The sequence below is a fragment of the Engystomops pustulosus genome, chromosome 4 (genome assembly GCF_040894005.1).
Source record: "Engystomops pustulosus chromosome 4, aEngPut4.maternal, whole genome shotgun sequence".
Lineage (NCBI taxonomy): Eukaryota > Metazoa > Chordata > Amphibia > Anura > Leptodactylidae > Engystomops > Engystomops pustulosus.
Window position 1 is genome coordinate 138,332,381 of NC_092414.1, and position 17,671 is coordinate 138,350,051.

The 17,671-nt window shown below is 38.4% G+C and overlaps 1 protein-coding gene across 1 annotated transcript; it reads left to right on the forward strand.

Annotated features, from left to right (window-relative positions):
- The first annotated feature begins 2,137 nt into the window (after positions 1 to 2,137).
- LOC140125653 (TRPM8 channel-associated factor homolog) lies at positions 2,138 to 14,536 on the forward strand. Its single transcript, XM_072144522.1, has 8 exons — positions 2,138 to 2,193; positions 5,470 to 6,096; positions 6,473 to 7,422; positions 9,274 to 9,368; positions 10,478 to 10,691; positions 11,952 to 12,191; positions 13,083 to 13,420; positions 14,243 to 14,536. Exons 2-8 carry the CDS (start codon positions 5,480 to 5,482, stop codon positions 14,492 to 14,494), a joined length of 2,706 nt encoding a protein of 901 aa, XP_072000623.1. The 5' UTR covers positions 2,138 to 2,193; positions 5,470 to 5,479; the 3' UTR covers positions 14,495 to 14,536.
- The last annotated feature ends 3,135 nt before the right edge of the window (positions 14,537 to 17,671 follow it).

Genomic DNA, 17,671 nt, shown 5'->3' on the forward strand with positions numbered 1-17,671 from the left:
CTAGGGTATTTTAAGTGTTTTTATCATGTATTTTGTATCTGAATAAAATTTACATTTCTTGCATATTACATCTGTCTCTTTTCTATAAAATATAGTTATTATTTTACAGATGTAGCAAAAAATACTTTTGCCTCATACCCCATTTTCCCCATATACAAGGGCAAAATTCCTAACAGGGCCATTTTTTTGTACAGGTTTTAATTTTTTTAAGTGTACTGAAACACAATAAAATGTATACAAATGTGGTATCCTTTTGATCACACCGACCCAAAGAATAAAGGAAATCTATCTGTCAGTACCTGTCCAGCAACCGCGCAACAACAACCAGGCTTGGCGCCAGGTTGTCAGACTAGGTAGGTGGTGGTGAACTCACCCTGCGACGTCCCTACTGGCTAAGGCCCTGCCCAAAGCTGATAAACCGCCCTGACAAGCGAGCCCACTATCTGAAACCTAACTGACGGTCCCTGCGCGACCCTACAAAGTGACAGGAAAACCTACTTCTTCTGGAAGCTGGTGGATGGTAGAGCGGACAGGTAACCGGAATACAGATATAGACCAGTGTTCACACTGGTAACAGAAACCAACACAAGACAGACAGGAAGATGGGGTCACACTAGGAGATAAACGATACTGGTAACCGGAACAACAGATACCGACAGACAAGCGAAGTCAAACAAATCGGGTGAAAACCAAGATGGCGGCAAAGGTACAGATTCGTATAGCAAATAGAATGGTCAGTAGGCAAAGCAGAAGTCAGTACACAGAATAGCAAGAACCGCAATGGCAAGAGCACTAGATACACAGACTCCAATAACCAGCCCCAGATGATGGCCTGGGCAGAATATAAGGCAGTAATGGACACTACCTCCAGCACTGACTGGCTCAGCTGTCCATCACTCAAACCGCAGCTGCAGGCAAAACGAGTACAAAGACACACCCAGCTTTCCCAGGATCAGAAATGGAGATGTCAATCACAAGCAGCTCTGGGTGTGGTTTTCCAGCAAGAAGCTTGAACCCTGATCCCATCAGAACAATTTGCGAGTTCTGACACTATCATTTGGAGTGCATAGTAAATTCCATAAAAACCCGCAAGAAAATGGTGCAAATGCCTTTTTTCACCAATTTTACTGATTTAAAATTATTTAACCGCTTCGCAGTACACGACATGGAATATAAAATATTGTCACTTTGAAGTACAATTTTTTACGCAGAAAACTAGCCTATTTCGAAGATTTTTGAAGGTGGGGAGGGAAAAATGGCAACAGAAAACAAAAAATGGGCAAAGTTGTTAAGGGGTTAAATAAGCATGTATCTTCTACACACATATATAAGGGGTTAAATAAGCATGTATATTCTACACACATATATAATACATACTCACACACACATACATATTACAACTAACCTCACATACCGCATACTCATATAATTACAAATACACACATCTATTACACATAATTACTAACAATTGTAGTACATACACCCCCGGCATTATATCTACATATGTATATAGCACACATTACAGCACATACATACTTTCATACATATTGAACATATATACTGTACATACATACATTACATACAGTACATTCCCTCAGTCCCCACAGAGTATAGTACATACGAGCACTGCCAAAGAGTTTTTGTATAAAAAAAAATTGGTTTTGCAGAAAAAAACATATGTTATATTGTACCTTTCAATGCCATGAGCTCTGTGACTCTGTCACCAGTGGCTATAGAGGAATACTTCCCCCCCACCCTTGAGAAGCTGCTCCTCCATGTGTCCTTTTCAAATATATGATAGTTAAGACAGTTCCAACACGGGTGTTTGGCCGGCAGAAGGATAGTCCCTGCATTATATTTCTATTTATTGCAGGGACTCCCATCCACTGCAGGGACTCCAAGAGTCCTTACTCTGCAGTACAAGCATACTCTCTTACTGAAATGTTTGTTAAGCAGAAACCATAGATGTTGATAAACAGCTGCTCCTAGTACATAGAAAAAAACATAAACAATACAAAATTCTGCCGATAAACAACCTCTTATGTCATTCCTTTCACATACAACTACACCCCCGCTATCTAATGTCTCCACCCTCACTGGCTAAATAGAAGGAGCTGTGCCTTTTGTGACCATTGTAGGCTGACTGATCACCACTTGTGTCTCACTTTTCAGAGTCAAGCTCTTCTGGGACAGGTAAAATACACCTGTGAAAAATACATAACAGTATTGTTATTTAACTATTTCTTTTCCATTGTTATATAATTTTTCTTAATTTACATTTCGTGGTTGCATTTTGTGACAGTTTTTGATAAAATTGGATCTATAAATGAGATATCTTTTAAAAACCCACAACCCTTACGCCAAAAGTTACAAAAATACAAAAAAAGTTGTAGTAGAAATTTTGAATTGTTAGCTGCTATTTTAGCTGCTGCTTAAAACCAATGCCGCACTCAATGTGCATGTGAACTTCTGGTATTTGTTCATGTTTCATCTGAAAAAAAAACATCATTTTTTTTTTTGGTGGTGGTAATGCTGTTAATAAGTCAGTTTTACAGATTTTTTCTAGCATTTAGGAAACATTGGGGAACAAACAAAAATCACCATACCAAGAGCAATAAATGTTTAAAAAAAATCAAAACCCACCAATAACTATGGATTCAGACTTTAATGTAACATCTGGCGGCAAGATTTTTAACAATAAATAGTTTTTTTGCATATTTCACTGCATCACTGTACAAAGAGGCAACAGTCAGATGTTGTTTTCATTTCTATCGAGAAATATACAAAGTATGTTTGTGTTTAAGATTTGTTTTACTTGAAGAAAACAGCTGCAGATGCTACATTTCTTAAGCGAGTAGTGAAATATAAAAAATTTTGGTCTGTGATGTATTTTTTAGGTCAGTAGATTTCTTTTCATTTTTTCACAAAATGCAACATGTTCTGAGTAACCTATAGTAAAAGTTGTTAAGTGCCTGGATATGTCATAGTCACTGTAACTACACATAAGGCTACGTTCACATCTCCTTGGTAAACACTGGGAAAGTCCAACACTGGGAAGCAGTAAAGTTATGTCTTTACACAACAACTTTTTTACTTCTGCAGTGTTTTTGGAGATAGAAGAATCCCTTCAAAATGTAAATGTAATGTCGTCTAAAGTGTTGCAACTAGCTGTACAAGAGTGTCCCAGAAAGCCATATAGTACTATATTATTTCTATACGTTCTTAGGCAACATGCAAGTGCTTGCTATCAAGATGTGTACTTTAAAAAAAAAGATTCATTTGTTGCTCCGTGTATTTTACAGCTTTCAGATGTAATCACATGTGACACATTTCTTCATTCCATCAGGCTAGTGATAATGAACAATTTATTGTAAGATGTTTGGAAATAATTCCTTTAAACAATTACCATATGTTTTATCAGTCAGCAACTGCCAACAACATATAACCTAAATCCACATGTGGCCATGATGTGGGAGACATATTATTTTCTGACATAAGTCATATTAGACCAATATAGTTCACATCAAAATTTTCTAAGCAAAAAGGGCACAGCGAAATAACCAGGATTTAATACAAAAAGCAAAAGAGAATGTATTTGTTTCCTGTACTGTGGTAAATTGAGCTCATTACATAGATATTAACTAAAATAACCAGAATAAAACAACTTCAAAATAGTGCAGTTTGTGATGCTGAATTACACTTAATATACAATCTACACTGCACTGCACTTTTATATTTTACCCCTAAGTAGATGATGAAAATCCTGCAGGTTGCAAGCAATGTTTAAGTGTATGGATGCCTAAAGCTAATTATTAATGGCCATCACATGAATGTAAAAGACATGCAACACTCATCCTAGTTCTTTCACACAGGGGTGGATTCCCAATTCTAGCTGGATTGTTCTTATCTGATTCAGATTGTTCTATTAAATGTAATTATAAAGATTAACCCTGCATCTTATCCCTTTATCTTCCTAATACTTTTAAAGAGCAGTGTTCTAAATGTTTTTTCTACAGTCACCTTTTAGCAACCATCTATAAATTTGCAGTAATGAAAATGAGTGGACTTTTGGGCAATATCCTTTTAATAAATGTACTTTTTATTATAAATTACTTATAACTCATTTATTGTACCAATAAATCCAAAATTAAGAAAATGAACTATAAGGAGAGATGATAGTTATCCCACAACTTTATGTATATAGCAGTATCTCACATATCATCTGTCTCATGTCTGATATAGTTTACAAAATATATAACACCAAGTAGGGCCAGTTGCAAGGGTTTGCTGTATTTGTAGACTGTAAGCACCAACACTGGTCTGCATACCAGTTTCAGATACAATTTTAAAATAATAATAATAATTTTCATTTAAAATCTTTATTTACAAATCATAAGGGAAATATACAAATAAAATACAACATTAAAGAGTACAAACAGTCATACAATAGGAGTGAGGGCCCTGCTGGCAAGAGCTTACAGTCTATGAGGATGAACGGGGGGCACAGTATAATATGTTTGTAGAATTGTATAGAGTTTGTATAATGGTCCAGCCATTCTGTATATGGCAACAGAATAAAATAATTCAATAAATAAAAACACTGCCGCTTGAACCAGTCATTAGCCGCCATCTTATATACAAAGTCCAAAGTCAATGGGACTACAGAGAAGCCTGGAGCTTGGTATACATCTGGTGTTTGCAGGATAATAGATGGGAAGGAAGACAATGGATGGTTTAGCAAATAGGGAGTTGAAATTTTATGCAGTTAGCAAGAGATGGAATATAGCCTAAGAAAATAATATAGAATATATATTGAATATAGGATGAATTCTTGTATAGTGCATGAAAAACTGAGCAGAGTCTGAAATAATGGCCTGTATTGTTCAACTAGGATGGGTTGGCCCTATAGCCAAAGCGGATACAACTTCCAGTCACAAGAACTTGTCTGTCCAGATGCCTTTCCCCCCTGTCAGCAAACTTCTAATCCAGACATCTTTTAAAAATGTCCTACTATTACAAAGAACTAAATAACTATCTATTTTTGTGCAGTATACTTTAAAACTTTGCATGTGTGCCTTTTTTTGAAAGTAGCATCTCTTTTCGCCACAAATTAATAGTACACCATCAGGGCTGCCCGCACAGCAAGAATCCCCAATTATTGACCTAGCATCTCAATAGTGTTCCCCAGTCAGTTATGATTCCCATGTAGCACTCCCTTTACTTTCCACCTTAGAGCTTCCCTACATAAAAATAGCATACAAGTTCTATGTATCTATGTAAACCCCAGTCTCCCTTGCTATTTTTTTGTCTAGCATTAAAAAAGATTAGATTTACAGATTGATAAAATCCAGTATACTTACATTTTAATGAAGGCTACTAGGACAACTAGGTTTGATCCCTAAAGACTGTATTCCTATCTTGAAAAAAAAAGTTTACTTATACAATGAATTTTTGCCTTCTTTATTTCAGTTAAAAAAAGATGGCTTCTAGTGAGGATTACTACTCCCTTGTAAAGGATGTAAAAAAACTAGATTTCTCGGGGAGCAGTGTGCCCTGCAACCTTCTTCTGACAGGTGACACTGCATTCCCTGTGCTAGTGAGCCCTCAAAAACATGTCCTTATTGCTGCCTCGAAGTATGGAAAAGGACGAATTGTTGTCATGACCCATGAAACATATATGGACCATCCTCAATTCATGGATTTCCTGAAGAATGCAGTATCTTGGCTGAAACCCTTCTCAGAAGCAGTAATTGGCGTCGATAAAAGTTTGAGCAATTTGGAACAGACACTCTTGGCATCTGGACATAAGGTTGAAAAGATCTCTGGTCTGCAGAAAGAGTTAGGAGTGCTTTGTACCACCGGTTATGAGGAGAGTCAAGCAGCAGAGATTGTATCTTTTGTGAAAGAAGGTGGTGGCCTTCTTATTGCAGCTCAAGCTTGGCACTGGTCCTACAAACACAAAACAGTTAATGTTCTGTTTCATTTTCCGGGAAATAACATAATTTCTGTTGCTGGAGTTTATTTTACAGACAATTATGGAGAAAAAGGAATTTTTGATATCAGTGATAAAATGCCAAATACACCATGGTACAATAAGTAAGTACACACAGTTAACTATTATTAAAATCTTAATAAATCTTTATATAGTGCCAACATATTTTGCAGCACTTTACAGATCATAGGGCACATACAAGATAAGACAGTGCAGAGCAATGAGATCTTAAGATAAAACAAGAGGAGTGTCGGCCCTGGTCACAAGAGCTTACAATCTTTGAAAAAGAAGGGATGGCAGGGGAGGTGTAGGATCAGAATGAGAAATAAGGTGGCATGAGCCATTCCCCAGCCGCTATCTATATTTACATAATCCATGGTGCATGGGCCTGCAGAATAACCTGTATAAAATGCTGAACGATCACATAGTTAAGATGCTAATGATTTGATGTTGATGTTTGTGATTATTCTCTCTTTACAGTGTGGACTTTTCAACAGAACTAAAGGTTCTTCTGCAAGGTGTAACCAATCTGGACATCAGTGGCAGTAGTATTCCTTCAGAACTTCTACTCCATGGTTCTTTAACATTCCCAGTTGGAATGACTGATGGCTATCAGTGCTTTGTAGGTGCTGCTTTTTATGGCAGAGGGCGTGTGGTTGTTGAGGGACATGAAGCATTTTTATCTAAACCGGAACTTACGACTCTCACTCTAAACACAATTTCTTGGTTAGACTCGGGTAGAAAGGGAAAGATTGGTGTAAATAAAGACCTGAAAGACCTTGCACACATCTTAAAGACTGAAGGGTTATCTTGCATAGTATCCGATTTAGTTCCTGGTCTCAGTGTCTACTGCTGTACTTCTTACAGTGATGGTGAAAAAGAAAAAATCCAGCAGTTTGTAGCAGAAGGAGGAGGTCTTCTTGTTGCTGGACAGTCTTGGTACTGGTCCTACTCCAATTCAAATGCAGTTTCTCAATATCCAGGCAATAAAATCCTTAACAAGTTTGGAATAAGTATTCTACCCAGTACAGTAGAACGAAAATTGTATAAAGCATTGGATCCTCAGGAAGCAGCTAACACATATCATTTCCTCAGAGCATTGTGCCCAGTTTTGAGGGATCTGACTAGTGGAGCTGAGTTAAAACTACATCTGAGTTCCTGGTTGTCCCAGCTTAGAAAGGATGTAGCTAGTTTTTTGAAGTTACCAGTAAGTCCTGTAATTGCATCGCTACGACAAGAGCTTTCATCCCTAGTTCAATCATGTATCTTACCAAATGTTAGTGAAACACATCCAGTGAAAAGCTGCTCTAAAGAAGCTCTTATCATGTGCTTAGCCCACGAAGTTAGCTGTCTGGATGATCCAGCTTTGTGCAATATTCATTGCACAGACAAGGACGGTGTTACAGTAGAGATTGATGCTACAAATCACGGTAATGTATCCAATGTATATTTTTTAAATATTTAATACATTTTGTTGCAGAAATATAATTTATAGAGAATCTTTCATCACCTTGCAATTTCCAACTCTGGATTTCTATTCTTTAGTCCTTACCGTTACAGAGCAATTGAAACGTAAAGGAGAGATGGAGAGTATAACAAAACAACAGTTCTTGTACAAGATAAGATACAAATAGCAAAATGATTGTTCAGCAGTTATGTCCACCTAATATTGTATTAAAGCTCTCTACTGTTGAGGTGTCAGGTGAGAGGTGTCATGGCCCCTTACTTCTGAGCCTGATTAGTATATTGGGTGCTGAAACAAGACCACTGATTGGTCAGGAATTATGGGGAATAGAGAAAGAATTCCAACTGCATTGCAAACAGGTGGGTAAAAAGAGGTAGGGTCCTTTCACATTGGTGTTTTTTTTCACATCAGTGATTTTTACTCATTTACTCATTTTGACCAATGGACACACACAGATTGGTTTTCTCTTACTGGCTTCGGTGATTTTTTTTTACGGATGCCTTAATGACCTATTCTTTTCCATTTTTTCACACTTCAGTTTTTTCCACTGACCCACTGTTGTCAGTGAACACAAAAAGAACAGGTTCCAAATTGACCACTGATTAGTGAAAAAAACTGAAATGTGAAAAAGCCCATTGAAAGGATTGGGTCAGTAAGGCATCAGTTAAAAACTAATGAAGCCATGAAAAGAAAAACAATCTGTGTGGATCCATTAGTAAAAGTGGGTTCAGTGAAAAATCACTGATGTGAAAATGATGCCAAAATGATGATCCATTTCAACTTATTTTATTTGAAGGCAGGGATTGTTTTTAAAAATTCATTACCTCATCTGGTACATTTTGGGAATTGCCACCGGAATAACTTATTTTAACTTGCTAATAATATTTATAATTTTAAGATGGTAATACTCTTAATTACTATTATCATAAGATTCTGTTAAGTGTATATTTTGTAAGCATTATAAAAAGGGCATGTAGCTATAAGTAAAGGAAAAAGGTTTGTGTTAAATCAAGTTTAGAAATCCTGCCTGGAATTGTAATATACACTCACCGGCCACTTTATTAGGTACACCATGCTAGTAACGGGTTGGACCCCTTTTTGCCTTCAGAACTTCAGAAGGAGTGGCACCCGGTGTGGTCTTCTGCTGCTGTAGCCCATCTGCCTCAAAGTTCGACGTACTGTGCGTTCAGAGATGCTCTTCTGCCTACCTTGGTTGTAACGGTTGGCGATTTGAGTCACTGTTGCCTTTCTATCTGCTCGAACCAGTCTGCCCATTCTCCTTTGACCTCTGGCATCAATAAGGCATTTCCGCCCACAGAACTGACGCTCACTGGATGTTTTTTCTTTTTCGGACCATTCTCTGTAAAGCCTAGAGATGGTTGTGCGTGAAAATCCCAGTAGATCAGCAGTTTCTGAAATACTCAGACCAGCCCTTCTGGCACCAACAACCATGCCACGTTCAAAGGCACTCAAATCACCTTTCTTCCCCATACTGATGCTCGGTTTGAACTGCAGGAGATTGTCTTGACCATGTCTACATGCCTAAATGCACTGAGTTGCCGCCATGTGATTGGCTGATTAGAAATTAAGTGTTGACGAGCAGTTGGACAGGTGTACCTAATAAAGTGGCCGGTGAGTGTAAACTCTATTAATAGAGTATTAATCTTAGCAATAAGATTTAATAGAGTTTAGCATATACATAAGCTACAGTAGTTGTAATTATATAAGTTAGCTTGAACGCTTTGGTTTTTGTACAGGTGGTGTAATATATTAATTGGGTGATTGTGCTGAAATAACTTCATTATTTTGTATCCAGGTGATGATGCATGGAGAAGTACTGGGCTGTACCTGCCTGGCAGAAAAACAGCAATACTTGTGTTCCCAGCTTCAGCTGCAGGCAAAGGTCTTCAGGTAATAGTAAGCATAGTTTTGTGCTTGCCCTAACCCGTTTACTGCCCAATTATTTTGTCCCATCAAAATACCACTCTTGAAAAATACAGTCATGATGGCTACAAGCTGAGCAATGCAAATTACACAGATAAAACTATTGAGCCAACCACTGGAAGAAAAAAAGAGTGTGACATGACTCTCATATAAGTATTTACCAGTAGTTTCAACAAAGTTTTATTTAATGAAAAAAATAAGAAAGTACATTACAGTCGAACAGGCTAAGCAGAGACCCCTCTCAGGTCAGTTTTGTTGGATACATATGCATTTACAGTGTCATAATAACCAGTAGAACAAAGAGGAAAGGAAAGACAAGAAAACAAGGGGAGCCCATGATATGTAAAGGGGCCATGAAATATGATGATGCAATATAAAGATTTATTATTATAATTTTATTATTCTTTATTACCTATTTTTATTTTACAACCAAACTAAAAAAACTAAGAAAATACAGAGAAAAAAGGAAGGGAAAGAATTAAGAGGGAAGGGAAATACCTCCTTATCACCTCCTCCTATATATACTCTCTCAAAACTAAACAAGTCAACTTATTCACTGTTTTGTTGACAATGTATCCAAATGGAATTGGAGTCCAAGTATGAAGCCATTTTGATTGTTGATGGAATAAGAAGGTTTTAAGTTCTTCTAGGTGTCTAATATCCTCAATCCATCTAAACAATTCTTTCAAAAAACGGGATCCTATTTTCTACAAACAAGTGGAAAACATGCCCTTTACCGCTCTCAAGAAAATCTGTATTTCCTCAACAAGATCAAGGAAATTTGTAATAATAGTAATATAACTCAGGGATTTCCATTAAATGTGTTACTTACTTTTCTAAAAGTTTGCATCAGGGATTACTGATTAAGATAGTACCTTCACTTAAACAATATCTCTAACATATAGAAGGTATCCCAGGAAACATCACAGGAAACATGCAATTTGGGAGGTACTTGGTACCAGCTTGATAACAACTTTTAATAGCATGTCTCTTGCATACAACAAGAAATGGATAATGTATGGGTTAATTATAGAATCGTTTTCATTTGTTCCCTTTTTTTCCAATTCTTATTGCAGGTACAGGTTGGCTGCCACTCTGATGACCTAAGTTCAGCAGAAGAGTTGTGCCGTGCTCCAGTGGTTGTGCACAGAAAGAATGTTGATGGTGAAAAGGTTGTGATATCCTCTATCTGGGGAGGACTTCTGTATGTTATTGTCAAGGGGAAAAGTGATCTAGGGACTGTTCCAGTTACAGTCTATGGAGCTGAACCAGCTCCAACATTTATTAAAGGTAAGAAGTAAAGTATTCTCTACAGTATTATAATAAAAATCATCATCTTTATATAGTGCCATCATATTCCGCAGCGCTTTACAAATCATGGGATATACATGGTATGGGGAGGATTTATTAGGACTTGTACACCAGTAGGTCCTAAAATAATCGCATTCGCTAGTAACTTCAGTAATTTCAATTATTTCCCTCTTCACTTCATCTGCATTCCAAGTGGGGGTGGAAATAACAAAATCAGATCCAGCACATGGGAAACTGCGATCTTTTCTTTATTAGGGCATATTTAAAACATCCAAGGATGCATACAGATATCCAAAAATGTCAATGTATTTCAGGCAGATTCACTGCCCTTAATCATGACTATTGCACCAGTGTGGTTGATTTTCTTATAAACCCTTAAGGCACATCTACTTTTGTGTTAAGGACACCCACTCTTATGCAATGTGAAGGTATTATTGAACAAAATAAAGTTTACCATAACATATCTCTCCCCCCGCAGGTCTACTCTTTTTCGGTCTGGCAGTGACATGCTTTCTTATGTCAGCAGTGACTGATGTCACAACTTGTGTGTCAGAGCATCACATTATATTGGGGGAATGCTGGCTTACTACAGGGGCAAATGGGCTGGCTATCTACAGGGACACATGGGCTGGCTGACTACAGGGCTGGCTAATCCACATGGGGATTCAAAGGCAATAATGCATGAGGGTGAGTTCCTCATGCATGGGGGGCAGGGCCAACATCAATGAACCCCAAACCAGTATTTGAGCCCAGATCATGCCTGACCCAGAACTCTGAGCCCCAGCTTGATCCAGGGCCCAGAAACTGTACCTGAGCCTGAATCCTGCCTGATCCCAGAACCCTGAATCCCATCCTGATTTGGATCCCTGTTCCTGAGCCCATTTCTCTTGTGTCTGTGTATTTATCTATCTGTTTCTCTGTCGATTTTCCTTCTGTTCTGAGAACATACTCAGAACAGGGCCTGTCGACCAGCAGTCCTTTACCACTACAAATTATTATTATTAAATTGTTATTTGCTCCCAAACAGTTAAAACTTACATTACACAGCATTATACTATGTTGATAAGTAGTAATTTGAAAAGCTTTTTACACAAAAACTACTTTTTTTATTTTTAATTATTTTATTTTTGCATCTTTGTTAATGGATTTCAATGCCTGACCTGCTACTTCCTTTAATCCTTATAAATTCAAATACCAGTGACAATTTTTTGAAAACATTGTTTTGGGGGTTCTTTCCAGGTCAGACCAATCTTTCATCATGGATGGATGAAATTCGCAAATACCCAGCACCTTGGGCTGAATTAATAACAGAGAATATAATTTTGACTGTCCCCTCTGATGTCATACGGTCCTTGGACAATCCAGAAGCATTGTTATCTGAATGGGACACGATTATGAATGCAATAGCTGATCTTGCCGCAGTTCCCAAAAAATTTCTACGACCTGAGAGAATTGTCGCAGATGTGCAAATCTCAGCAGGTAAAAGGGTTGGATGGGAGTTTAAGGATGCTGAATTTACTATGTCTCACCATTGCCTTTACACTACTTTGTTATACAGAAGGCTCCAGGTTTTAGTAGGCCCCTGGGCAGCAGCCCCTTTGCAGTGAACTCACATGGCTGCATTAAAAAAATCAAAAACTAAAACAGTCTCCTGTTCCCTAGTCTATCATACCACACAGCCCCCTCTTGATTATTTTATATAAGCCCTACTTATACGCAATGGATTAATTAGTTACAGCCCCCCCTCACTCCATGGATTTCTTATGTACCGCCTTATGTGCCCCCCCCCCCCAGCCGCCCTGAACCCTGGCACCTGCACAGGTATGCCCAGTGCTGGCCCCGGCCCTGTACATGTATGTTGAAAATAGGTGTATACAGTTGAAAATCTAATAAAAACAAGTTAAGCAAATAACTGAGACTTTATAGTATAAAGGTATAAGCTATCATCAATGTGTCATAGATATAAAAGAGGAGAGAGCCACAGCACTCGGTACGGTTCAATTCCAAATCGTCTTTATTATAACATCATCAGGCATAAAATAGCAACGTTTCGATTCCAGATGAATCTTTCTCAAGCATCTGGAATCGAAACGTTGCTATTTTATGCCTGATGATGTTATAATAAAGACGATTTGGAATTGAACCGTACCGAGTGCTGTGGCTCTCTCCACTTTTATGCTATTTATGGGACTCTGAGCACTGGATCCCCAGCTGCGAGCACCAACCAAACCTTCTAGGAATATCCAGGATTGCTGTCCTTTTTCTCTTCTTTCTGTGTCATAGATATGTCATAAGCTAAAGCGTATTACACATTTAGGATTATCACTTATTCAAATTCCGTTTTTATTCCTGTAAATATTTTTACTGTAGGATGGATGCATGCTGGGTACCCTATCATGTGCCATCTGCCATCAGCAACTCCAATAACAGGCTTACAATGTATGAAAAAAGACGGAATATGGGGACCGATACATGAACTTGGACACAATCAGCAGCAGCGAGCATGGGAATTCCCTCCTAACACTACAGAAGCAACATGCAACCTGTGGTCCGTATATGTACATGAAAATGTGTTGGGAATCCCTCGGGATAAAGCTCATCCTTCCCTAAAACCAGCAGAGAGGGATGCCTGTATAAAACTGTATTTGAAGAATGGAGCAAAGCTGGCAGATTGGAGTGTGTGGACAGCACTTGAGACTTATCTTCAGGTACGAGAAACCTTGTATTGTTAACACCTTTCGTTTATATTAAATTATGCCACTTAAAAACTGTAAAACGCTGTGTAATTTATCTGGTGATTTATTAGTGCACTTCCATAAACTTATTAATTTTTATTTTTCTATGATAAGCACTGTAATATATCAGAAAATGAACAGAAGACAGAAGATATGTCATCTGAACTTCACAGTAAAAATCGAGCCCTTTAGAAAATGGCAGGACTTTATTTTTTCTGTTTCAATTACCAATGGAATTTGATAATTTGAACGTAATAATACTATCAAGGTTTTAAGAAACAGAAAATCACCTCACAGTCTAAGTCATTTCAGGGATAAGCTAGCAAAGGATGCTTAGAATTGTTAATAAAATAAGTCCAGGCTTTCCCTGAACAGAGAGCTATTGAGGTTCTCTAAAGCCAAGTCAGAACACCGATGGTTTCGACTCTGCTGTAATGAATATGACAGTCAAACATCTACTCTGAACTATGTTAGGCTTCCAGCAATTTTACACCTTACCTTTATCCAACTAGTCCCTTATAGAGCCATACTCTCTATGGTAAAATAATGTCATTATTTTATATAAGCCCTCACAAGTGGCTATGCCAAACAATAGTGCTACTGTATAAGAAGTACAGACTTCATCTCATACCCAGTAGCGGACAATAGAAAATTACCATTTACATGATTTAAGGTGAAGCAGCATGTAACTTCCTGACTTTGGACAAAGGTTGAATTTTTAGTTTTTGCCTGGAGTGGCATTTTAAGCTTAACTTTGGGATAACTTTGTTGTGCTTTCTATTCTATTTCTCATAGCTACAAGAAGGCTTTGGCTGGGATCCCTTTAAGCGTCTTTTCTCTGAGTACCAGACCATGTCAAATGTAAGCACTGACAATAAAAATAAGATGAATCTCTGGGCAAAGAAGTTCTCCCAAGCAGTCAATAAAAACCTGACCCCATTCTTCCAGGCCTGGGGATGGCCCATTGATGAAGATGTCAGCCAGGCATTGTCCACATTGCCTCCATGGGAAGAAAACCCAATGAAGCCTTTTGTTGGGCTGAAGTAAATATATACATGAAAATTAGCATACAAATTTCGAGAATGATAATTTAAAGGGAATAAAGAAATTACATCAATTAAAGTGCCTGTATTTGTATTAATGGCTTCCTACGTTACAACAGTAACTGGTGAAGACCACAGCTGAAATCTCTGCAAAGTCTAATCTGGTTTAGATTTTGTTCTGGCTCCCTAGGAAATATGGCATACAGTACGCTAACAATGGGGGATTAAGGCTGCCATTGAGTACATCACTCTCTTTTTTTAATCAAATACATTTTTATTAAACAATTTTTTGTTTTTACATATACAAACACAAGAACTCCCCTCCCTCCTTCCTCCCCAAAGCCTCCCTCCTGATGGCGCATATAGTCTCATAAATCACTATACATTACATTATACAATACATAGAGTTCAGGCAGCACAGTTATCAACATGCAGATTCCAGTTTTCATTCAGTTATAACAATGAATTTCTATAGTACCCCTATAAACAACCAAAATGTCATATCAATGCCCCTGGCTACTTCCCTTAATTTTTTTCAAATTTTTTTCATAGCCTTCCTCTTAAGGTAAACCCCTATTTCCATTTGAGCAATTTATCCTCTACTCCTTGAGAGTAGGAGGGTCCAAACTAAGTCATTTCTATGCAATCAACCTAGCCTGATAGAATGATCTTTTGAGCACCAGCCTGAGACTTTGATTACCCGGTAACTCCTCAACATATCCTAGGACACATTGCAAGAGAGTTTTAGGTATGGTTATCTGAAATATATCTTCTAGGTAAGTGAGCACTCTGCTCCACAAGCAGCCTAGGAATGCACAGCCCTAAAACAAATGCATATCATCAGCTAGGCCTTGGGCGCACCTGGGGCAAATATCATCCTGTCTAATTCTAATGCGAAATAAAAAGAAGGGGTTCTGTATACTCTGTGGATAAGGTATATATGTGAAATCCTTAGTGCCACAGCTGTGGAAACCTGGGGAACAGATGACAAAATTCCATCCCACTGTTTGAAATCAGGCCGGTAGTCTCAACCCTAGCGGCTGTAATTGTGATCACAGGAGCAGTACCAGTGGTAAGCGTTGTCGTGGCCAATTCGGTATGCCAGGCACATCGTATCTGGTAATTTCGGATTCCTCCAAATGGGGGTGAAAGGGGTGCAGCCACTGACCTCCAACAGCTGTTTAATTTTTTTCCCAGACTTTTACCATAAGAGAAAAAGTGGGAGTCCTTGTCCCTCTCCGCCCTGGGAATCCGGCTCCGAGAGATGCCAGTAGAGGCTTGTGGAATGTTATCGCCCCAAGCAAGGTAGCAACCTCCGCTCCCCAACCCCTTGTAATTGTGAATCTAGAAAGTAGATCCAAGGGTTCGGGGGCGCAAGTCCTCCAGCATCCTTAGACCTTTGCAGTGTTTCATATTTAATTCATGCCACCCCCTTTTTCCAAATCAGCTCTCTAAAAAGTGACTGAAATTCATGAAAATATCTGGGGGGAATCCATACTGGTGTATTATGAATGACATACAACAATTGGGGCATTAATATCATTTTAGTCAAATTGACTGCCAACTAACGAAAGTGGCAGCTTGCCCCATGTCGTGATCTTGGCAACAAATCGTGTAAGCAGCAGAGGGATCAGATTTAGCTGTAAATCATCTTGAACTCTTGCCGAGACCCAAACTCATAAGTATTTAAATGTTATAACTACCTGAATGGGTGTATTGGCTACTGCAGAGTTCTCCGATAAGGGGTCAATAGGCATTAGTACTGACTTGTTCCAGTTTATTCGCAGTCCAGAAAAGTCTCCAAACTGTCCAATAGCTGTGATGGCATTTTCTAATAATGTTTCTGTGTCACCTAGGAAGAGCAGCAGGTCGTCCACATACAGAGCTACTTTTTCTCTATGCTAATTATATATGAGACCTGTGATCAACTGACTATCTCTTAACATTTTTGCCAGAGGCTCTATAGCCAGGGCAAATAGCAAGGGTGACATTGGGCTGAGACAATATACCGTTGGCCCTAACTCTTGCCCTAGGACTTGTATACAAGAGCTGAACTCACTTCCTAAAATTGGGACCCAACCCTACCTTTTCTAGAACTGCCCACAGGTATTCCCACTCGATGCTATCGAACCGCCCTGCTCCCCACATTATCTGACTTCAACTGGATATTAACCCCTTAAGGACGGAGGGTTTTTCGCCTCATTTCTCGCTCTCCAACTTCAAAAATCCCTAACTTTTTCATTTTTCCGTGTACAGACCTGTGTGAGGGCTTATTTTGTGCGTAACGAATTTTACTTTCCCGCAATGTTATTTATTTTAACATGCCGTGTACTGCGAAGCTGAAAAAAAATTCCAAATGTGGAAAAATTGAAAAAAAACCGCACGTGCGTCACGTTCTTGTGGGCTCAGTTTTTACGACTTTCACTCTTCGCTCCAAATAACATGCCTACTTTATTCTTTGGTTCGGTGCGATCGCGGTGATACCAAATTTATACAGGTTTTATTGTGTTTTAATACATTTTCAAAAATTAAACGAATGTGTACAAAAAAGAAAAAATTTTTTTTGCCATCTTCTGACGCTAATAACTTTTTCATACTTTGGCGCACGGAGATGTGTGAGGGGTCATTTTTTGCGAAATGAGGCGACGTTTTCATTGCTACCATTTTGAGGTCTGTGCGACATTTTGATCATTTTTTATTTCATTTTTTATGTTATGTAAAAAGGTGTAAAAGTCGCATTTCGGACATTTGGGCGCCATTTCCCGCCTCGGAGGTCACCGCCGGCCGTAACCGTTTTTATATTTTGATAGATCGGGCATTTTGGGACGCGGCGATACCTAATATGTTTGTGATTTTTACTGTTTGTTATGTTTTATATCCGTTCTAGGGAAAGGGGGGTGATTTGAACTTTTAATATTTTATTGATTTTTTTTATTTTTTAAACTTTTTTTTTTCTTTTTTTTTTCACTATCTTTTAGACCATCTAGGGTACATTAACCCTAGATAGTCAGATCGCTGCTACCATATACTGCAATACTACAGTATTGCAATATATGGCATTTTTGCAGCACATTCATTACAATGAGCCACTGGCTCATTGTAACGAATATGCAGCTGCCAGATAGCCTCGTGTCAAAAGAAGACACGAGGCTACCATGGCAACCGATCGCCGCCCCCCGAT

Bases quoted from the DNA above. Each gene is read 5' to 3' on its own strand.
- LOC140125653 (XM_072144522.1), top strand. From the start codon at position 5,480: ATGGCTTCTAGTGAGGATTACTACTCCCTTGTAAAGGATGTAAAAAAA. The intron at 6,097-6,472 runs GTAAGTACACAC...CTCTCTTTACAG, and splicing joins AATACACCATGGTACAATAA to TGTGGACTTTTCAACAGAAC. The intron at 12,192-13,082 runs GTAAAAGGGTTG...TTTTTACTGTAG, and splicing joins AGATGTGCAAATCTCAGCAG to GATGGATGCATGCTGGGTAC.